Source organism: Daucus carota, chromosome 2 (genome assembly GCF_001625215.2).
Source record: "Daucus carota subsp. sativus chromosome 2, DH1 v3.0, whole genome shotgun sequence".
In the NCBI taxonomy this organism is placed as follows: domain Eukaryota; kingdom Viridiplantae; phylum Streptophyta; class Magnoliopsida; order Apiales; family Apiaceae; genus Daucus; species Daucus carota.
Genome location: NC_030382.2, coordinates 47,794,391 through 47,818,750, shown reverse-complemented (window position 1 = coordinate 47,818,750; position 24,360 = coordinate 47,794,391). Strand labels below are relative to the sequence as shown.

General features: G+C 32.1%; 3 protein-coding genes across 6 annotated transcripts; 2 read left to right on the top strand and 1 right to left on the bottom strand.

Annotated features, from left to right (window-relative positions):
- The first annotated feature begins 8,330 nt into the window (after positions 1 to 8,330).
- LOC108209901 (S-adenosylmethionine decarboxylase proenzyme) lies at positions 8,331 to 11,548 on the top strand. The gene is made up of 5 exons (XM_017381109.2): positions 8,331 to 8,488; positions 8,631 to 8,706; positions 9,923 to 10,073; positions 10,161 to 10,177; positions 10,341 to 11,548. Exons 3-5 carry the CDS (start codon positions 9,939 to 9,941, stop codon positions 11,419 to 11,421), a joined length of 1,233 nt encoding a protein of 410 aa, XP_017236598.1. The 5' UTR covers positions 8,331 to 8,488; positions 8,631 to 8,706; positions 9,923 to 9,938; the 3' UTR covers positions 11,422 to 11,548.
- Positions 11,549 to 14,659: 3,111 nt separating this feature from the next.
- On the top strand, positions 14,660 to 16,681 carry LOC108207994 (uncharacterized). Its single transcript, XM_017378460.2, has 6 exons — positions 14,660 to 15,050; positions 15,153 to 15,189; positions 15,413 to 15,649; positions 15,735 to 15,782; positions 15,864 to 16,300; positions 16,408 to 16,681. Exons 1-6 carry the CDS (start codon positions 14,671 to 14,673, stop codon positions 16,478 to 16,480), a joined length of 1,212 nt encoding a protein of 403 aa, XP_017233949.2. The 5' UTR covers positions 14,660 to 14,670; the 3' UTR covers positions 16,481 to 16,681.
- A 366-nt stretch (positions 16,682 to 17,047) lies between these two features.
- Positions 17,048 to 20,859, bottom strand: LOC108206080 (transcription factor bHLH49). 4 transcript variants are annotated; one of them, XM_064087882.1, is made up of 9 exons: positions 20,624 to 20,841; positions 20,364 to 20,428; positions 19,199 to 19,863; positions 18,876 to 19,103; positions 18,725 to 18,790; positions 18,563 to 18,631; positions 18,125 to 18,196; positions 17,817 to 17,999; positions 17,048 to 17,481 (listed from the first exon to the last, which is right to left on the bottom strand). In XM_064087882.1, exons 3-9 carry the CDS (start codon positions 19,805 to 19,807, stop codon positions 17,464 to 17,466), a joined length of 1,245 nt encoding a protein of 414 aa, XP_063943952.1. In that variant the 5' UTR covers positions 19,808 to 19,863; positions 20,364 to 20,428; positions 20,624 to 20,841; the 3' UTR covers positions 17,048 to 17,463. The 4 variants fall into 4 exon arrangements, with proteins under 4 accessions (XP_063943952.1, XP_063943949.1, XP_063943951.1 ...); XM_064087879.1 differs by having other exon boundaries at positions 19,199 to 20,428; positions 20,624 to 20,846; XM_064087881.1 differs by having other exon boundaries at positions 20,364 to 20,841.
- Positions 20,860 to 24,360: the final 3,501 nt, after the last annotated feature.

The following is a 24,360-nucleotide window of genomic DNA, read 5'->3' as shown; positions in this document are numbered from 1 at the left end:
GTGTCTACTATACCGCGTACTGTACAATACTTTATTTATTTAACTGTTCAAAATAACCATTTTTTTGCTAAATTAATTTAATTAACGGGTTTTTTATGTAATAAAAATAGTATATATTTAACTTCTGTAAACTAATAATTTGTTGATTTCTAACTTACTCGTTTGTCGATATTTGACTTAGAAATTCTTTGATGCGACATTTCGACTAAGAATTTTTATGAATTAGAATTTTTTTAAACAAATATTTAATATGATGCAAAATTATTTTAGGCGAATTTGGACGTAAAGGACGATAGGTGAGTAAAGCCACAATTGTAGTAGTCTCCGTGTTTTGAGTTTAACAGCTGATTCACAACTGGAATTTTTTTTTTTTTTTTTTTTACAGAAATACACTTGCTCGTATCGATAAACGCCAATACTCCGAGGAGTTTCTTTCATTCAAAAAAGCTTATCATCTAACCGAAAGACATGAAAATGTCTCCGGAAGCTTAGACAATAAGACCTTAATGTCCGAAAGGAAATCGTCCCAATTTGTAAGACCACGCCACCTGAAACAAATACGATCCATTAATAACAAGAAATTAATAATAATAAATTTAATAATTAAAATCAGTATAGATTATCAAAAAATGGTACAAGTAGTAGAAATGATATATATATAATATTTTGACAAAAAGAAGATAAAATAAGAAAGAAAACAGAATAAAAAATATATCTAACCAAAGGGAGACCCTTTGGCTAGATATATAAAAAAATAAATAATTACTAAGAATAATTAATAAAATGTATTAAAATAAAACTATAATTTTCAAAAAATATCTAAAATTTTAAATAAAAATTAAATTAAAATTAATAAACAAGCCAACAAAATGGCACCAAATTGCCGATTATTAGGCCAAGAATATACGCCATCAATTATGGCCACCCATATACGGTACGAACAAAACCATGAATCAAGACTGCAAATAAATATACACCGGTTAACAAATTGGATTAAACTCTAATCAATGAGAATTAAAGCATTTATGGCATATATTTAAAAGCAATTACTCGAGAAAAAATAAAATTCAAGATTAGCAACAATCAAGTGAGTCAAAATGGTAAACAAGCCATAAAATGGCATCCAAACTTGAACAAAACCATTAAAGGCATAATAAAGTCATAATTAATGACTCCCATAAATTGTAATAAATATTCATAAAGAATATCCCTCCGATTACAATCACAATTTAAAGTAACTGTTCTATTTAAAGAAACAAATAATGAATAGTCAATAAAAGAGAAACCCGTAACTAAGACCAATCCAATTTACAAATAAATTATTACCTAAAAAATCAACCAATCATAATAATTATGGATTGAAAAACGTAACGGATTCGACCTTCATTACATTCATTATAACAAACACTAGACCACCTGCACTGCTACCGACAAAAATGTAAAAATCACATAGATCAATATCCTAGAGTAACAAGCATCAACACTTCAACAGAGATCTTATAAGAATGAAACCTTTCTCAGAGGGTAGTAAAGTCAAATTAAAATTCAGAAACCAAGCCTGAGAATATGTAAAAGTCTTAAACTTAACCTACTAAACAACATCCACATCCACTCAACGATTGCACAACCAATTCACAGCAATGACAAGAAACCAACAAGACTAGACTATAATCATCAATATATAACACACATAGATGGATAGAATACACACATAACACACATAATATACATAAAAGATGCACACAAAAAAAGAAATTTTGAATACAAAAAACACATAACAAAAACCCATAATAAACTCATTAAAATCAACAGGAAAACCATGAAAAGATTGTACCTTGATCATGATCAAACATATAAATCCACTTACAAGGTCAGCAGATGGATCTATGGTCAAAATCTTGACAAATCAAAATGAGGCCACCCCGCCCTAGAGTACACGCCCACGAGATAATCAGAGTACCGCACCCTGCAGCAGCTGAATTAGGTCAAGTGAAGGGGGGAATTGCAGAATGAAAAAAAAGCTGAGGACGACAGATATTCCAAATATTGTTTCAGTAACTTTTTAAATTTTATTTGATATCATTCGTGAAGATATTTGAAGATATCGTTATATTTCCAAGTTCGATTCACAACTGGAATTTACTATTCTAATATTTGTTGAAATCGGGAAAGTACGTATGCATATACTTATTTATTACCAGTTTCTTAAGAAGTACTCCCTCCGTCTCTTTATTCTTTTCCTATTTGGGATGTCGGTACTGTTCATAACATGAGACAAATTACTAATTTACATCTAATCTATAAAATTAAATATAGTCATGAGTGATCTTGTTAGATTCGTATTCACGAGTACCTTAATACAGTGAAGTTTTTATTTTTAATGCTACTACGAAATGAAAGATATTAACGATTAAAAATGTGTGTTGGCAAACGTGAAAAGTACAAACATGAAAAGTATTTAGAGACGGAGGGAGTACTGTATAAGTATAGCCTAATCATCATACTATTTAATTGAAAGTAATATTATCGATCGGTTATTCATTAAGAAGCAATTGGGTCTTATTTAGCAAGAATGAAACCTTTTAGGTTTTTCGTAAAAAACAAAGGTCACCGACACCGACTTCAACTCGATTGTAATATTTTTAATTCGCCAATGAAATGAAAAATATATATAATTTTACATTAACTTGGGAATTCGAATTATTCTAGGAAAGACAAATGTACAAGAAATACATACATTAGAACCTTCAGAAATTCATTATTTCAATAGATTAATATATCAAATATAATAATAATAATAATAATAATAATAATAATAATAATAATAATAATAATAATAATAATAATAATGAATCTCTAATTTAGATTATGAATTTTAAGACCAGTAATATAAACATCGATCAGGGATGTAGATGTGTATGTAGATGTGTGTACAGTACACATGATGACAGGAGTATAATACTGTAATTTACCTGGGCTGCTCCTGTTTGTGTCTGGATCTCCCACAAAGCAAGAAGTCACGGGCTTGATAATTGCTTGGACCTTGTCTACTTAATAATTGATTTCTACTTAAAAGTAATAATAAAATGATATGAAATAAGAAAAAATATTTAATAAAACAGGGAAAATAAAAATTATCATGTTGTGGCGTATATTTTTATCAAATAAATATAGTCCTGTCAAAAAAATAAATATGTGTATATATACATATATATATTCAGTTAATTAAATACAATTACACATCTATTTATTTTTAATAAAATTCGAACTTTGGACTTGAATAAAAATTAAGGTCATTTCTCGACACGATAATAGAATAAAACTAGCTCAAAGCACGGGCAAACTTTGGATCATGTATAATTTTTTATTTTACTTGTGATTTTTTGGAGTGTTAAGGGTTTTAGAAGGCGGGAGACCTTGTCTTGGTGTGAAGCCTTTATTAAACTAATTATCCAGTGAGATCTTTGCGGAAAAGAACATCAGATTGCTTGAGAAAGAGTCACTTGCATAATCAATCCTGAAAGTGGAGTTTAACTTGGCCCAAATATTGGCCACCAATATAGCCCAACCGCATGTACTCTTCACCCTTGTTCGTTTGGGCATAAGAATAATTTTTGTGATGAAGATAAAGTTGTAATTAACACCGTTTCCAATATTTAAATAAATAAGAAAGTTTTTTTTAAACAAACAAAAGGATTTATTAACTTGCATCAACCAAAATTCCACTCCGAAATGCGACGAAGAAGAAAGCCAGCGATGAGGTTATGAGCCTGTTTGTTCCGGCTGTTTCCGACTTTAAACTCAAGAATATTTGTTTGTGTAATAAATCAGAAACCGACTTAAAATCATAAATAAACTGAAACTGACCTAAAAAGTAAATTATTGACCAGTAATTTGTGTAAATGAGGAACTTTAGTCACTATCTTAAAATTTACTCTTTAATTTAAACGACATATTTCTAGAAGTAGAGGACGAATTTTTGTTATTTTAGAATTCAATCAATATTTTGTACAATTTTTCTAAAATTTACTCCGTTTTTATTATTAAAAAATTTCCCTCAATCCTATCCATCCACCCTATTTTCCTCTTTTTCAGTCACATATTAAAAATAAAATAGATTAATTATTATTGGAATTAACATTTTTAGAAATATACGTATTATATATTTTAAATTATATCTTAGACGATAAAGATATTCTTGGAATACTCTTATAACCGCTCGATATTGATACTCACATGAATGAACCCCTAGGAAACTCGGTCAAAAAAATACACCTTCAAAAAGAACGAGTACGTGTTAAACAAGTGGCAGACGGATGCATGAGACATATAAGTTGGCGTGCGTCACGATTCGTGACACATGTAAATGAAATGCGGACTACAAACATATTAGGCGCACGGTACAATCAACAATTAGGTCTGCTATATTTCTCATAAATCCACCTCTTGTCTCCCCGATCCATTCGATCCATTCATGATTTTAACTACAACCATGAGCCTATTAGCAATATCTTTTACAAACCTTCTCTTTATTCTATGGGTATTGCTTATATGCGTTCGCCATAACCTCGTCCCAAAATTTGATGCTTATTTTCTCAACCGAAACTACTTAGCTTTGAAAGCCTTCTTCATCGGCCTCCAATTTTCCAGCTCTTTTTACGAAAATCTCGATCAAGAACTCGGCACGCGGAAGCGATTTGGAGCGGAAAAGGGATCGGTGGATGGGTGTGTTGCGGAATGTGCAGTGTGTTTATGTGAGTTGAAGGAAGCAGATGAAATTAGAGAGCTTCGGTGTCAACATTATTTTCACGGAGATTGCTTAGACAAGTGGATTGCATATAGACACTTGACTTGTCCCGTGTGTCGAAGTTTTCTAGCCCCTCCTTGTAACCAAAAAGAGGGGGTTGGAATCCACATGTTGTTGTGCAACTTTTCATCTTTTCGGATCGGTGGAAGGATTGCATATTTGCATGGGGTCTCATCTGATACTTCCTCCGTTCCTTTTTAAAAGTCGTTTTGACTTTTTACACATATTTTGAGATGCAATAAAAACGTATTTCTACATGATATTTTTAAAACTTTTTTTAATAAAAATATAGACATCAAATTTTTATTCAGAAAAAAAATTTTGAAAGATAATATGTAGACATATATTTTTTGTACACCTCAAATTACGTGCACAAAGTCAAAACGACTATTATTTAGAAAAGAGTTATTTAGAAAAGAGTAGTACTTGATAATCCCCTTTTCTCTTATGTTTTTTTTTATTCTTTTTTGTTACTTGACACTTTTCGTTTTACTGAATTTTGATGAAAATTAAGATGGCATAAAAAGGTTTATTTGTTAAGGTGGAAGCCGGTAAAAGCCGCGATACAAGCACAGTAAGCTCTTCATTCACTCAAAAAGACAATCAGCTCTCTTTCCCTTATCTGAGTCATCGACGGACCAAGTTCCTCTGAAAAATAAAAAGTTTAATATGCATGCACAGTGGAACTTTCTAGCAAATGCAGATAAGCACGCCTGAGTTGAATCCATCCTTGAATCTTCCTCGTCAACTAAACTGTGTGTACTTTGTATGTAGTCAAACGCTAAGGTGTCGTATCTTAGACATGGTAAAATGTGTGATTGGTTTGATTCTTGTCCTCATAAAATGAATTTGGTTTGGATAAATAAATAAGAATCATTTTCAAATCATATATTAATAAATGTAATTATGATTTTAGTTTGAATTATGAACAAACTAGTTTAATAAGTAACACAAGTATCATATAATGAACAAAAATTAATATACCGAGACAATATAATAAATAGTAAATATAACAATAGTGTGTGCGGGTGTGTGAGTAGATGTAGAGCTTCAAGCTCGTGACTTCTCCAATGAAGATTATGAGTTCGAATCATGCAAAAACAAACACAATAGTGTGTGAAGGATTATAAGAAATCTTGAAAGAGAGACACAAATGTAATTAGATCCATATTTTGTGAAAATGCGACATTGGAAACCAAACCAAATTCATTTTTCTAAATGTGATTTCATATCGATCCAAATGCATAATTTTGGTTCAATTTTGATTGTTTTAATGACTTTACAATTATATTGCCACCTGTATCATATTCCTGGATTTCTTTCCTGTGAGGGACCCTCGACCAAATATAGCCACCTATCTCCCATATCTTTTATTAGTTATTACTTATTACAATCAAATATTTGGATTAGTTGTTTCCTCACTTTTTGAAATATTCAGGACCTTCTTGAAGAGCTTAATATAAGTGTTTTATTTTTTAAAATAAAAAATTGAAATAAAAATTAAAAGTAAACTAGAGATCGTTTGGATAAGTTTAAAATAAATACTTTTTATTTAAAGTAAAAAAATGATTAGAAGTCAGAAGCAAGTTAAGATTAAACTATAACATATTCAACAAATTTTACATAAAAAAATCTTATAGATTTAATTTAGCTAACGATTATATCTAATACTATTGGAGATGTTTTTAATAGTTTTTTCATTCACAAGGAATTTTATTTTTATTAGCAGGTGTTTCGTGATCATGTTTATCTTCCACCTACGAATATTTTCCATGGGCTTCTTCGTTATTTTCAAGGTTAAGCGAGGAGGCGTTGTGGGCGCGGGAGTGCCCTGCAATTCTTTAAAAAAATTAAATACTCCTAAGTATGTGGTCCACGGTGTGTCGAATTAGCGTGAAGGAAATTTAAAAAAGAGAGCACGGTTGCATAGCTTACTGGTAAAGAGCTTATTCTCTATCGTCTCAGGTCCTGAGTTCGATTCTGGTTCACCTTTTCGTAGAATAGATTCATTTGTAAGGCTATAGCCTATAAATCATATTTGTCAAAAAAAAAAAGAAAAAAGAAGCGAGTAATATCGGATGTGCGGAGTATATTGAATTTGTCGAACTGGCAGGCTTGCAGCCACCAATTCGAGATCACATCTCCATTCTACGGTTCATACTAGTTTCATATCAAACGGGCTGGACCTCAGAATCTATTCTCACTCCACCTTCTATGGTCCACTACCCCACTCGCTAGACAAAGTAGAAAAAGTATTTATTCTTTTCTTAATACCATAAATTATGCTCAGAGTAATGAAGTTTTCTATATCATACCAATACCATTGATCCCGATTCATTTAAATTTTTTTGATTAATTTGAAAATATATTTTATTGATTTGTTGATTATATTTTGATTTGTTTAATTTTTTTTGATTTATCAGAAAAATTATGATATATTTTTAATAAATTATGAACCAATAGATGAATCTGACTAATTCTGATATCTTATTATGATGTCATATTACAAAAGTTTAGACGAGTGTTATATTAAGATTACTCTTTTAAGTTTATTTCTAATTTTTAATTAGTTTTGATTTAATTAGCCCTTATTAATGTATATATTAATATATTAATATATTAATCCATGATAACTTTGTTAATATTCAACAACTAATTTTTGTTAATATTTAGCCAAAGGATAGTATACTCTAAATACAGAGCACTAAAACCTTACAAATATAATAATTTTTATATAAAAAATCCTCTTTTAGTGGTCTTTAAGCTACGAATATTCCAAATTAGGATGCATCATAAAAATACATCTTTCTTTGCTGTCCACAACTTTAATAAAAAAAAATGGAAGGAAAACAACAAAGCATTTCCCTGTTTTATCTGTTTGGCTTAGAGGTGGCAAAATGTGGTTTTGGTTTGGTTTTGGTTCTTATAAAATGAATTTGGTTTGGGTAGAAGAACCAAAACCATTTCCAAACCATATTTTAATAAATGTGGTTATGGTTTTAGTTTGAATTATGGGTAACTAGTTTAGTAAGTAAAAATAAATTTTATATAATGAACAAAAGTTAATACACTCAAATCACAATATAATGAATACTAAATATAACAAAATTATGTGTGAGTGTGTGAGTTGATGGAGTGGTTTAAGCTCTTGGCTTCTCCAAGTAAGGTCATGAGTTCGAACCATGGGATATGCATGTGTGATAATTAACAAAAAGAAAGAAAATAAAGAAAAGGAACATAATAGTGTTAAAAGTGAGACCAAATGTGGTTAGAACTATATTTTGTGAAAAATGTGAGACTAAAAACCAAACCAAATCCATTTTTCTAAATGTGATTTCAAATGGATTCAAATTCACAATTTTGGTTTGGATTGGTTTAATGGTTTTGCATCCATATTGCCACCTCTAGTTTGGCTTATTTTAAACCACACACTTTCTTAGGTAGCTGGATTTTAGGCAAAATCAAACACGCCATTAGAAAATAGGAAATTTCCAAGAAAATGGTACAAAAGGTAAATAAAGCAAAATACAAGGGCACAAAAGTACACTCACAGCCTGCCTATACATATATACAATTGCCCTGCGCTCACGTCTCTCACAATCACAAACACAATTCCCTCGGCCCCAATCTTTTCTAGGGTTTCAATTTCTTCTGCAATTTTCATATCACCGTTGTTTTTTCGTAAGTACAATCCATGTTCTTATTCAGATTTAATTCGTATTGCTATTTAGATTTAAACAATTACATATACATATACGCATGCTTTGTTTTCCGTTTTGATCGATTATTTGATTATTAAATTGCTTGTATTATTGTTATGTAGATTGATTGAAAGGAATTTATAGAGGCAAATCGTGATTATACAACCGCAGATCTTGACGAAATTCAAAATAATATTTGTAAGTATTTTATTTTATGCTCTTTTTCATGATATATCTGTGTATGATTCGTTTGATGTTTCGATATGCTTGTTTTTGTGTGTTAAGTTTTCAAAATAATATTTGTAAGTATTTTATTTTATGCCCTTTTTCATGATATATCTGTGTATGATTCGTTTGATGTTTCGACATGCTTGTTTTTGTGTGTTAAGCTTTTTCAATATGATTTTTCAGTTGTTTATGTACCTTGTATTGAAGTTCTGTATCTGACCTGCTTTTTATGTGTGAAATTGAGTTTTTGCGGTATTTAAATCTCGGGAGCATGTCATCAGATTATGAGTATTATTCAGTTAGCAAGTGCTTGATTCTCTTGAATATTTTTTTTAAACTAGCTGAGTTATGGTTTTTGCTTTTCATTTTGTTTTATTTTTGGTTTGGTCTAATTAACAATACATGTAATTCATATCCAATCTAGTTTAGTTGAGCACTTGAGCCGTTGTTGTATTGAATGCGGGCACACTATATGCTTAAAACTTAGACCATCTCCTACCCGTTACACCTTTTGGTGTAATTTTTGCACCATTTTGGTGTTAATATTTACCGCATTCTTAAAATCTTTTTCAAATCCACTTACATGTTATATTACACCAAACTTTATTCTCTTTAAACTTTTCTATTTATTGGTATATAATAGGATATAAATAGGAGATGAAATGAATTTTGATTGTTAACTAACATAAAGATCAACTTGGAGTTTTGAAAAACTCTGTAATGGTGTATAAATTACCCCAGATTTGGTGTCCCTATTTGTTTGGTAATTTTTACACCATTATGGAGTTGGGTTGGTGGAGGTGCTCTTAGGTTTTGGTTGAATTGGTTAGAATTCGATGCCAGGGAAGTTTTGTGTGATATTTATCATGATTATATAAATTTGGCTTTTTGAAAAAGTATGATTATAATTTTTTGTGTGCTTTTCTGTTTGTAATTTTGTATTGCTTGCAAATTTTAAGGTCACTTTTTTCGTCATATGTTTAAACCATGTTTTATTCCAAGGCACTTATTTGTTGAAGTAAGTTAATTAAGTGAGGTTTTTACATAGTTTCGTTAGTTTATTTATTTTGTTTTTGAGGGAGAATGTTTGTTGTCAAAAGTTATGTTTATATGATGCAACTATCTGTGCTAATTAATTCTCTTGTTTAATCACAATTCTAATCTTGTTATTTTTTTATTTGATTAGACAAGCTGATGTTCTAATGGAGACAAAAGGTGGGAAAAAGTCTAGTAGTAGTAGTAAATCTTTGTTCTACGAAGCACCTCTTGGATACAGCATTGAAGACATTCGACCAAACGGAGGAATCAAGAAATTCAAATCTGCTGCTTACTCCAACGTAAGTTTCTGGATTACTATTGGTAATGTGTATCTGATATTATTTTAAGATTTATTAATAAAATATATGCCTTTTATTCTTGTGCAGTGCGCTCGCAAGCCTTCCTGATATTTCTAAGTCTCTCCCTAATAACGTCTGAGGGCGTTAGTAGTACTAGGTGTTTTAAGTTCATTACATTCTAATTTTCTTTCCATTTGCTCCTTCTCTTCTGTTCTCGACACATTTTCTTTCTCTCCATCTCTGGTTTTAAACCATATCTCTTAAAGATATGGCAAACGAAGTTTCTGCAATTGGGTTTGAAGGTTATGAAAAGAGGCTCGAAATTTGCTTCTCCGAGCCAAGCATTTTTGCAGATCCTGAAGGAATGGGACTGCGAGCTCTTTCCAAGGCTCAGTTGGATGAAATATTGGAACCTGCTGAATGCACTATTGTTGCTTCTTTGTCAAATGAGCATGTCGACTCTTATGTTCTCTCAGAGTCTAGTCTTTTTGTCTATGCATACAAGATCATCATCAAAACTTGTGGAACAACCAAACTGCTCAAGTCGATTCCACCCATTCTGAAGTTGGCTAAATCAATCTCCCTCACCGTGCATTCTGTGAGGTATAGTCGTGGGAGTTTCATATTTCCTGGAGCTCAGTCATACCCACATCGGAGTTTCTCAGAAGAAGTTGCAGTGCTTGATAGTTATTTCGGAAAACTTGGATCAGGAAGCAAGGCTTATGTTATGGGCAGTTCTGACAAACAGCAGAAATGGCATGTATATTCTGTGTGTGCTGCATCTCTACACTCGTCCAACCCTATGTATACAATGGAAATGTGCATGACTTCTCTAGATAGATCAAAAGCAGCTGTCTTTTATAAGATGGATTCAAACTCAGCAGCTCTAATGACTGATAGCTCTGGTATTAGAGAAATTCTCCCGCATTCTGACATCTGTGATTTTGAGTTTGATCCGTGCGGATACTCAATGAATGCTATTGAAGGAAATGCAATCTCTACCATTCACATCACACCTGAAGATGGTTTCAGTTATGCGAGTTTTGAAGCTGCTGGATATGATCCAAAAGACGTTGATCTTAGTCAACTTGTTTCGAGGGTGCTGAGGTGTTTTGAACCTAGTGAATTTTCTATAGCTTTGCATGCTGATATTTCGTCTAGTTCACTTGAAAAGACGAGCTCCTTGGAGGTTAAGGGATATAATTTGGAAGAGAAAAGCTGTGAAGAGCTTGGGATGGATGGTTCCATTGTTTACCAGAAGTTTGTGAAGATTGAGAGCTGTGGATCTCCTAGATCTGTTTTGAAGTGTTGCTGGAAGGATGAAGAGAAGGAAGAGAAGGAGTATTAATTGAAGTTTCAATTAAAATTAATAAATAAATGCATACTCAGACTGTCAACTACTTTTCTTCTCTTTTTACATTTTAAAGCTGTATTGTGTTGGATTTGTTGTTCAATTATATATTATGAATTTCATATTGGTTGTTTTTATTTGGTTAAGTGGTATTATTATGACTAGTGTAGTAGTGTGTATTGATTAGCCTAATTCTGAAAATTTTCCAGCGAAGTACTGAACTTTCAAAATTGTTTACACTATGTTTCATCTCAAGTAAATTGCAGGAGTTGTTTATAGCTAGGCTGGACTTAAAATATAGTTGTCACTAGTCATGTGTAATCAGCTTTTTAAGAGAGCAAAACGTTCAGAGTTTTGATAACTCTCTCTCAACGTTTGGGTACTTAATTTGGTAGCCCAAAAGAAGTTATTCTAGAGAGACCGGGGAGAGCTACAACGATTCTAGAATAAGTTTCAACGAATCTGGAATAAGTTTTCTCCAAACGGTCTTGCAGACCGCTGAGCTTGTTTGTAATTTTTAATAACTTTCTGGTTAGTTTTTTTAAAAATATAGTATAATTTTACTTCATATGATGTCTGTTTTGAACTGTGATCTATTTTCAGATATAAAATTTAACTCAGTATGATATGTTTTTGGATTGTAATCTATTTTCAGATATATAATTTAACTCCATATGGTAGTATATCCGTTTTGGACTTTGATTTATTCCCAGACTCTTTCCCAAAAAGACTCAATGGAGTTGTTATCAATGCTGACATCCATGAACTTTAAATTGACTTCATATTGTCCGATTTGCCCAAATTGCGACCCTTGTGCCGAGCTATATATGGTGCTGCTCCTCATCTTAGAGCAAGTCCAATGGTGAACTAATCTTGTGCTATATTTATATTATCGAATTTTCTATGGTGTGCCCAAGGGCACACAATAGTCACTAACTCCCATGAGAATTCTAGCTTTTGATTGGTGGATGGATAATAAATGTAAATAGCCCCCCTGCATTCACATCAACTCCACCAATCAAAACAAGCCATTTTCGTGAAAGTTGGTGCTTATTGTGTGCCCTTGGGCACACATTAGAAAGACCGATATATTAGAGCAACTTCAGCAGCTTCCCTATTTCATGTCCTAAGTCCAATTATAAGGAATGTGACATAAATTAGTGCTCCAGCAGTGTCTTAGAGGTGCCTTAAATCACTAGGATCCTCCTTCCATTCCTTATTAATAAGGCACCACTAGCCATGCCTTATTTTTGATTTCTTTAATAAAAAAATCATTTCTCTCTCTTATTGTAACTTATTTTCTCTCTCTTCCTTCCATCTTTTATCAATCTCTTTCCAAATTTATTATTATAATAATAATAAGGAATGAATTATAAGGATCATTGTTGGAGTTGAAATACAAAATCTTGTCCTAAATCACTAGGATTCAATATTTTATAATATTTATAAGGAAGACACTAAGACACTGCTGGAGATGCTCTTATAGCTCAAAATCAAAAAATTTCAACTCCAATGATGTGCTAAACTTGGTGCTAAAATAGCATATTGCTATAGTTGGTGCTATATTTAGCACAAACTATAGCAATAGCTATAATTGCCACCTCATCAAAAAGTAGAAAAGTGGAGGGAAATGAATAAAAAATGGATTTATATCTCAACCTATTCAAGTACATGAATGCACATATATGAATTTGACACAAGATATAGCACCAACTATTGGAGATGTGATATTATTTTAGCACCAAAAACCACTTTTTGATGCTATATTATAGCAATAACGACACCTATTTTTAGCTCACCATTGGACTTGCTCGCCCAAACACTTCAGTTTTGGACCACATTAGTATGATTCTTTCATTTTAAGTCATGGCCGAGTAATTTGTTTTGGATTCATTCCAAAAAGTCTGATACTTATGAAGTGTGACAACATATATTAAAAACAAATTTTCTTTGAATGACCTGGTCAATAACTTCCGGAAAACATCGGCAAGAAATATGCAAAGTGGCAGAAGCTAAGTTTCAGGTCAGATAAAGCAATGAAATGGAATAAGAAATAATAGCTTGTGATCTACTGTAACATTATAACATTATGATGGTTTGGTCATATAGTTTGTGCAAATAATTTATAAGTCACTGAAGTCTGTGAGAAGTTTGAAATCTTAGTTTTTCAAGTTATTTATTTCTGTTTTAAAGTTTAATTATATAAAAATGTAAAAAATATAATTTATAATATTTAATTATTATATTAATAATTTTTATATCTAATAAATTTGAAATATCAAAACAATGTTCAAACATATATAGATTAAAAATTACTTTTCACTTATACTGTGCGCTGCCCGTGGAAAGGAAACTTTGTTACCAGACTTGACACTTTTGGTAATTAGGTGGGTGAAAATTAAAATAGGTAGATGATTCATTGTAATTAAAGGTAGCAGTAGCAGTAGTAAACGAGTGATTATGAAATGTTGCCTCCTCTTTTAATATTTGAGACCCACTCTTGAATCATTTATCCTCCTCCCAGAGGAGCATCATATCTCTTTTGCTTTCTCAGGGGGCCTTTCTCATTTTTATTCACATAAATTTTCCCATACCCCTCTTCAACACCTTTCTTTCATGTTCAGAATATAAACATACCTGCTATAGTAGCTGTCAGAAATAGACAGTTTGTCGCGTCAAGCGCGAGTTCAGGTTTTTTTTTAGCACACACAAAATAATTGAAAGAACGACACCAGTGTACATTTTAAGTTTGTGCGGACATCCTTCTATTTTCAATGAATAAAAAACAACCAAAAAATTTATCCTTGCGGATCCGCCCTCTTGTCGTGCTGTCACCCCACCAAAAAGCCCATATTCATTAACTTAGGCCGTGTTCGGAAGTTAGCGGTCTGGATAAAATTAGAGGTTTGAGGTGTTTGAGAGGTTTGACCATTTCAATCCGCTAATGATAGTGTTTGATAATTAGCGGATTGAAATCGAAGTGTAAGCTCAAAAATCTAATGTTCAAAAAGCTACTTTGAGGAGTTTTTTGGATTAGAGGTTTTGGTATATATCATAAAAAGCTAATCAAACATCTATTTAGCAAACAATTTCACAAGAAACCGCTTAATCTATCCGTCAGTCAAAACATCTATTTCAGTCAGCTAGTTAAAACATCTAATTCAATCCGCTAATCGTTGATTCCCAAACAGGACCTTAGAGTACAGACATTGGTATGCCTTTTAGGCTCATTTCTTTAACAGCTGTATGATCATTAATATTGCTCACTTATTTTTTGTAGCATCAGGGAAGCAAAGTCAGTTGAAAAACCAACTGGAAATCCTCTCAATGGGTGCTACAACATCATCCATAGCAGCCAAACTCGCTTTCTTCCCTCCAGAACCATCCTACAAGTTAGATACCGATGAACAGACCGGAAAACTTAAACTCATTGGCGTGCCAGAGGGCGAGAAGGGTGAAGTGTCCAAGCTACAAACAAAGAAAGGCCACAGTATAACTGTGGTATATGTGAGAAATTTATCAGCCAAACTCACAGTGCTTTACTCTCATGGCAATGCTGCTGATATAGGCCAGATGTTCAAATTCTTGACTGAATTATGTGATCAACTTTGCGTCAATGTCATGGGGTTGGTCCTCACCTAATTCAAATATACGCATTGATATCACAATACTTATTGGATCTTATCTCATTCAACTGATTAATTTGAATGTTTGTTCGATATGTTCAGGTACGACTATGCTGGCTATGGTCAATCCACTGGAGAGGTGTGCCTTCCAATATATAGACTAGATATGCTTGATATGGTTATGGATTTTTTTTGTAGTTACAGTTTCGCCAAACTCTGGTTTGAAATTTGAACACACTGATATTTTTTCTGTTAAAAATCACTTTTCCACTTAACTTGTTTACTTCAGTACAATATATGATAAGTTAATGGAGCTGTGATCAGCTGCTGATCCGCTACTAAAATTCTTCCATGTCAAATAGCCGAGTGAACATAACACGTACGCTGACATAGAGGCGGCCTATGGATGCCTCAAGGAGAAATATGGAGTAAAAGATGAGGATATCATATTGTATGGCCAATCAATTGGGAGTGGACCAACGATGGAGTTAGCCCTGCGAGTGCCTGCGTTGAGGGCTGTAATTCTTCAAAGTGCGATCTTATCTGGTCTTAGAGTAATGTATCGGATGAAACGGACACTTTGGCTTGACATATACAAGGTCTTATTATGTTAAAGAACTACAAAACAAAATATTTATTCTGTTACATAATTTTTGATGTTTGTCAGTGTCATTTCTCCCGCAGAATGTTGACAAAATTCAATATGTTCATTGTCCTATTCTTATAATCCATGTAAGTGCTTCTATCCCCCTCATTTTCCCGCACATCTATATATTGACCTGCAAAAGTTTAATAAAACTTTGAGGTTGATAGGGAACAGAAGATGAAGTTGTGGATATCTCTCATGGTAAGCGCCTCTGGGAGCTCTGTAAAGAGAAATACGAACCTCTGTGGCTTACAGGAGGGAACCACTGCAACTTACATGTTTTCCCAGAGTTCTTTAGGCATCTCAAGAAATTCAAATTAGCCATTGAGAGGTTGCCAGGTGAAAATAGCGGTGCAGAGAGGAGTTTGAGTAACCAACCAATGAATGAAGATCAGAGAGAGAAGTCTAGGCTAAGTGTCAGCTGCATCTCTTCTAGGCCTACTGTCGAGAGCAGAGATACTTTGAGGTTCAGTGTAGACAGCAGAGAAAAACCAAGAACTAGTTCTGATCAGAGCGAAAAGGCAAGAAAGAGCGCAGATTGTTACTATGGGAAACCAAGGATCAGCACTGATCAATCAGAGAGAGGAAGGAACAGCATTGATCGGTAACTTCAACTATCTTATGTTATGAATCTCTTACAATTAATAAACATCAAATTAACTCACTTCGATCTTTATATCTTCTAATGCACACTACTGATGTGTTAAGCAGGTTAGGCGATATGATGAGATCAGTAGCATTTTGTAATGTGGATTGTTTGAAGCAGACAATTAGGGAGGACTGATACATCCCCATAAACAGTTTGCTTTTCTTCCCCTTTGTGCAAAATTTCGATTGATAAGCCTGGTTTGTCATTGTGAATACGAATATTATTTACGTAGTATCCGGTGCACATGGCTCTCGTAAGTTCATCATCAGATATGCACCACCCATAAACATTTGCTTGGATTTTTATGAAAACAACTGAAATGCTAATGATTCAAAATCAGGTGAATGTTGTCCCATGGACACAAAAGTTGCTAAGCGGTTCTTTATGCTTTGACTATGGTTGTATTGTAATAGAAAATTCCAACAAAAATCATAATTGTAACTAACCTCCATTTATATTCAATTTCAAAATCATCATCACCTACCAAAATAGTCTCCGAATACACTTTTGATTATATTTGTTTGAGTAGGATCTATGATCATTGATCATTCACCCGCGTGAAGGCAAATAAAGATTATACTTTGACCCACCACACGTACCTCTCTTTTCATAACTAACAGTACCTTTTACCTAATGCCAATAATTATGAAACAGAAAATCTTACGAGATTCTGAAATATTACAGTACTCGGAACGACTGTCATAGAAAAAAGAAACATAATATACTGCATTAATAATTATAACGAATCCTCGCCATTGTGATTCTGCTACACAGTTCCTCCAGCTCTACAGCATATACAATTATTACGTTTATTCCGAAACAAAACTAAGTGTCACTGAAATCACTCTTATCCTGTGAAAACCTGCTAAATAAACCATTCTGGCCATGACACTGTCAACGTCAACATCTAACAGTCATTTCTATGTCATTGCCTATCTACATAAGAGATCAGTTCATATTTTGAAAAGGAACTGATTTAGAACATTTAAATTTCCTGCTCTCGGCGAGACTAGCAATTCACTCAGGGATGAGTGATTAGTAATATGAGAAACCAACAAGGGGTTTCGATATAAGTCATGGATTGGGATTGAGAGGGTCTGAATAATGTTGAGTTCATCCTACCAGACATCCGGTACCTGCAATCAATTGAACCATAATTTATGACAATTCAGGTCTCTAATAAGCAAATATATCAGGAGCAGGAAATATATCTGCAACCTAAAGAATGATTCATAACTTTTATTTGAATATTAAAAAAAATGATGATTAACTTCACATGTCAAATTGAAAAGAAGATATACAAGAACTGGAGCCTCTTATCACCTATTGACATAGTTATAATGTATAAATGGAACTTCAAACTAACAAGGGGACAGATATAACGAGAAGAAATACAATTTCATGGTAAGAGAAATAAAATACAGTTTGATGGTTTAGAACAAAAACAGTTTCAACGTGTACTAAAAGTTACCTGAGAAGTGGAATCCGTGTTCCCACCACTAATGGCCATGTGGGAACTAATAGTTCTATTAAGTGCATTTGGAAAGGTTCCCATGCCAAGAAGACCCGCTTGGATGGTTCCAGGTTGAGATACATGCATAGACATGTCAGTATAAAAACCAAGCCCAGAGGAGGGTCCAGCTGTTTGAAGAATCTGCACCCCATTGAAATTTATTTAAGTGGTACAGGCTCAAAGGTGTAAACTTTTTTTGACAAGAGTACGTGTAATTAACTATAAATATAATTTATTTATTTTTTTGCTGACAGGTATTCTCTTACATCTTTTCCGGCCGTCCTTTCAATGTCAATATCCAGCTGGGTATTAACTGATGCAAGCTTCATCGATAGAAACTGTTGTAAAATGAGCGAGTTACATTTAGTAATACTTCTATCCAACTTAAACTTGTAAAATGTTTATACTCTATGCAGACAGTCTTTAAGATGGTTACATGTCTAGTAAAGATAGATGAACCACTTGTGGACACCATATCAGCCAGAGCTGTTTTTTGCAACTCATTCTATGATTCAGTTTGTATCAGGAGCCGAACACTTAGCATGAGCGACATGGCCATAAGGTTCACGTCTATTTAAACAGTCAGACTATCACAAAGAAATTGTCCTAAAGGAATTAAAGAGCAAAAGAATTTATGAAACCTGACAGAACTATTAGTGGAGAAAGTGAGAAGCATAAACACACTGTAATTTTATCGATCATACCTCAACTTGTTGTTGTAGTGATTGAACATAGTTAATGATTTCATCAAGCATGACTGCTTTGCCTGTAACCTAATTTTTATAAAAAAAAGGTCATGAATGAACTGCTAAACCAAATACCTAAAATGTATCAGAAAATTAGCCAAGATATACTTGGTGACTAACCTTGCTGCAGCCTGGTACTAGGTCCTGTAAATACTTCATCCTTTCACTGATCTTCTCCCTTCTCACCTGTTAAGAGTCAACTTCAGTTAAAAATTTAATAATAGAAAATGTTCTTTGAATGCAACTAAATCATGCCAAAAGCAAGCCATACTCTCTCTGCAAGACTGTGGCTGTTTGTTGCCTGCCCTCTTCTTGCTCTAACATGTACGTATTCCTGTTTTAGTGACTCTGAAGGTTGAGGTACCAGTTTCCCATGTTTTCCACTAGGTTTAGTGGCAGCTGAAGCTGGATTTTGATCTCCCTTCTTTCGAACTTCAAAATTGTTTTTTGTACTTTCAACTGGAACTGCAGCTCTTTTGACTTCATCAAGCTCGGTATCCTGCTTTAAAGCTAATGATCATCATGCAAGAAGATACAAGACAACTCAAATAAAACAACATATTATTTATAATAAATAGATACGGAGAGTTCAACCTGAGCAATCTTCCTCCTTTTCTTCGAGCCATGTCCCTTAGCAAGAAAACCTTGGCCTGTACCGTCCAGTTGGGAAGGCTCTGCTTGATTGGCACCAGTGCTATATTCAGCATCAACTGATTCACTGCCAGACTCACATGGTCCTTCATTTGCTTCATCGTGAGGCCTTACAAAACTCTCAGTTTTCTTCCCACTGTCTGGATCCTTTCCACCAGGTCCATGCTCAAAAGAAATTAAAACTTCCTTTGCACCTTCAAGTACATTACTCTCATTTTCCTGAACCTCTAAATTGGAAATTGAATTCAACCTAACATCTGAATTAATAACTCGGAGCCCATGCATTGGTGCCACTTCCCTAGTGTACTGACTCATGAACCCTGGAATTGTAACAGAGTTCAACATTTCGCCAAAATTTCCTCCACTAAAGCATGGAAACATCGCTCCTCGCTCAATGAAACCCAAGTCCGTAGGAATATGAGATGAGCTCCCGGGAAGCGTAAGCATACTTGAAGATGATCCTAGACTAATATTCCCTCCCAAGACAGGAATTGGTGGAGTCCAATCCATATCAACTGTCCCTCCCATCCCACTAGCATTAAAAGAACCCATATTGCTTAGCACATCAATACCACAAAAACCAAATTTTTGTGAAGTGATGAGCTGGTCTGAAACAATAGGGCACAATGAGTCTACATTAGATGCAGCAGAACATGATGAAGATTCCAATAAACCTTCTCTACAAATTGCAATTTTATTATCAGCGTCAATCGATTCCTTTGATCCACCTCGGCTAAATCGCAAACTTAAGGGCATTTCAGATGAACTATAGTCCCTTAACTCCTCATCCCCGTTATTCATCTCAAACTTATCCATCAATTCTCATAAAAAAGAACCACACCCAATATATCTATTGTATGACAGCCCTCCACAAGCAAAGAATCACATCATAATATATACAGATTCAAACTTACAACAAACCCCTTTATACAACCCATAGTTGTTCAACACAACAGAATAATCATAAAAGTGAAATTGACAATTCTCACCTAATCAGCACACTTAAACAACTGGACTACCAGTTCCATTCAAGAAGCAAACTTTATACATAAAAGATTGTACCAACAGTCAAGAAAAGCTGCAAAGAGGGCAAATGAGAGTGACCCACCTGAAAGAATGAGCTGAAGAATCAAGAAAGTTGCACCATAAGCCACGCTATATCCAAAATAACCACTGAAAATTTCCCAAATTAAATCAAGAAAAGTCCCCTCGATGACAATGAAAACTCAATAAAGAGATCAAGAAAAGCTAGCAATTAGACAAACACATTGATTCAGCTTGCCATAAATAGTCATTCAGCAACAGTAATAAATACTCAAGCTCTGCTACCCAAAAAAGAGTCAGCTAAAAGTGGGAAGATGAAGGTACCCATTTCAGATTCTCTCCTACTTTTTGGTGCTCCGTCCAATATTTCTTAAAAAGAAACCATTTTCATCATTTTAGTCTTCTTGAATTTGGGGAATTTATTCAAACTCTTCTTTATTGTACAACCAAAGTGTATGTATAATTGTATATTGTTTGACTGGATGTCTGTATCATTCTCATTTTTTTTTGGCCACAAGGAGATTACACAAAATTTTATTCAACTCTTTCTTTTCAGAAAACAAAGAGAAAAAATATGGTTTGTTTATGTTACAAGAGTAACATAATTCATGATATCACTCATTGTCCAGAAATTTGTGAGTAATTATCACAGTAAATCTTTGCATGGGCCGAGATCTCAAGAGAATCAGTTATTGATCAGTCCCCGTTTATACTCTTTTGTTTGTAGTCTGGCGTATCTTGCTCTTAAAACTTAATTAGAACAAATAATAACATATACGCGTCTAATTCTAATTATTTAAAAACATATTATTAAATATTATCCGGTTATTATTTCATATTATTCTCATCAACTACATTGAGATTATCCATATCATTAAATAACTAGTGAAAAAAGCCGCGCTTCGCGGCGGTGTCATGATCTTTTTTTTAAATTCTGATATGAACTAATGTTATAATAGCATAAAAATTCTTTTGAGTCATCTTCCCGTTAAACATAGCACTAATTAAAAATATTATAATTAGTATAAAAATTTGCTTAAGTGGCTTTCATTTAATATTCTATCAAACTATCAAGAATCCTTGGATGTATGATATATTAAGGTGTATTATCGTAAAACTTTGTTTGCTTCGTAAAAGCCGTTTGATATAAGGTGTGATTACTTCGCGGCGGCGTGTAATATCTATTCATAAATTATGAAATAGAATAATATATGAAACTTGTAATATTAAAGATTATAATTGGATAAAAATTATTTTAAACCGTGGTCCTGTTTTAACAAAAAAATATATTATAACATAGATAAAAATTTTATTTTCGCCACTTCCCGTCAAACATAATACTAATAGAAAAATTATTATTAGTTAGATAAAAATTAGTTTGGGCCGCCTCCCGTGCCCGTCAAACACAATACTAATAGAAAATTTATTACTATTTAGATAAAAATTAGTTTGGGTCGCCTCCCGTGCCCATCAAACATAATACTAATCAAGAATCATTTTGATTATCATAAAATCAATATATGATTCTTATTTTATATATCCTATTTATTTATGATTATTTTTATTTAATGATTCCTATTTATTAGTTAAAAAATATTATTCTTTTATTATTCTAATTTTTGTGCTATTAATTTTTATTAATGATTATTATCTTTTTTTTGAATAAATGATTATTATCTTTATAATCCTTAATTTTTTACTCGAAATTTAAGAAAATTATAAGACTAATCGAAAATAAAAATTGTACGTATTACTTTATAAATTTTAAATATAAATTATATTTTATCTATGATTGTTAGTTTAGATGAATAAAATCCTATTTCTTTTAGAATTTCTAAATAAGAAGATCCTTGAATTTGATTTTTTGAATTATAATTTTATTTTCTATTCAAAATTCAAGAAAATTATAAGACTGAATCGAACTATTGTCGAAATTGGTCGTAAGTCCATGCATACTATTTGAATGAGGTTGCGAAGATGTTGTTTTATGTTATTTTCTTGTTGATCATTATGGAACGACGTGAGTTTAGCGCTACGAACCTGTTTAGACAATGTGAGATTTTGGAAGATGCTGATTTTTATTTTTATTTTTAAATATATTATTTGAAAAAAATTAATAAAATAAGATTATAAATTTAACAATTTTTTTTAAAGAAAAATTTAATAACTTTTGAAAATTAAAATTGTATTTTTTTAATTATATTTGTTCTATAATTGTAATTTTATAAAATTCAACTACATTTTCAATATATCGTATCGAAAATAAGAATTGTATATATTACTTAACAAATAGTAACTATAAATTGTATTTTATCTATTATTATTAGTTTAAATAAATATAATCCTATTTTTTTAGGATTACTAAATATAAAAAGAATTGTATCATCTTTAGAATTCAATAAGAAATACTATTGTATCATCTTTAGAATTATTTGGAATTCAATGAGAAAAGAATTGTATCATCTTTAGAATTCTTGAACCTTATTTTTTGAATTATAACTATATGTTCTCTCCGAAATTTAAAAAAAATCAGAAGAATGAATCGAGCGATTGTAGAGACGCCCGCATCCTCCTTTATATATATATATTGATTTGTATGTTATCCAAGTTAACAATTTCAAATTGTATACATCATAAAAATCGTTAAAATTTATTGAATATTATTTACTTATAGATATAAATATAATTCTTTAACAACATTTATTAATATATGTTCTATTTTTAATAAATAATAATAATTTCATAAAATTTATCATTAATTATAATTTATTGTTTTATGAATTAAGTATAATTATATATCATCACACGTGAAAAAGATGAAACTTGTGAATTCTTCATTTTGACAGTAGAATGCATTCGGACGATGCAATGGTGCGTTGCTATCCAAATCGATAAAAAGATTCCCCATCTCGTCTCAGTTTATTACAAATTTCCGATCTCAGACGATCCGAGAGAGATACTCGTCCATTTTGATAAATATCAGAGATTTTGAAATATAATAAGGAAATTTGGGAAGCGGGATATAATCAGAATTGATGTGTACTCGTTCCGTCCGACCCCACGCGTTGAAGTTTCCTAATCTTAATATATTTATATCGTGAGAGATAAATATCATACATAATTTAAATAATTGATTAGATTATACATATTAAATATAAGATTATAGTTATATTTTATGACTATAATTTATATTATAAATATTACTTTGAATTGGCCTTCAGAATAAAACACAATAGAGAAGAAATATGTGTCAGTTAGTTGTGTAGTTGTGTGTTTAATATTAGGATATTGACACTTTTTTTTAATTTAAATTTTTTATTATTGTGTGTAATTTCTTCATTTGGGATAAACAAGGAAGCCATCTCATATAAATTTTTATAAATTAAGTAGAAATATATAAAATTGTTTGAAAAACTTTCACAAGTCCAATTAAAATTTCAAAGAACATTCTCTAAAAAAAACTACCAAACCAAATTATGTACTATTGATAAATTTATGAAAGTATATATAATTTTGAAGTTATTCATGGTACATTATCACGTTTAAATTTTATATTTGATGTGATAATGTCCCATGAACACCTCAAAATTATGATAACTTGATACAACAAATAATATTTTTAACATGTACGTAAACTACTATGTGTTTAAATGATGAAGAGTTTAGAGAGGCCTTTGAATTTATACATGTATATATAGCTAGAAATCTAACGGTTTCAATTAGTAACTGTAGAAGGTTTTAATGTTGTAACGTATGTGATATTTATTGTTTATATCAATTGGTGTTATTATTTATACCGTCTTGACATATGTTTATTGCTTAATTGTTCTTTTATTCTTGTACGACAATCTTCGTTAACTAATTGTGGTGTGGAGGCTTCTAAAATTGTATGGTATGTGTGTTTCAAATTTTGTATGGCGTGAACGTTTTATTATTTATATTTTCATGACATATATATTCAAGAACCAAGTCGAATTGGTAAATAACAACCATTATATGATTTGTGTGGTGATGTGTTCATTAACACGTGCTAAACGCTAAATTTTATGTATTATTATATT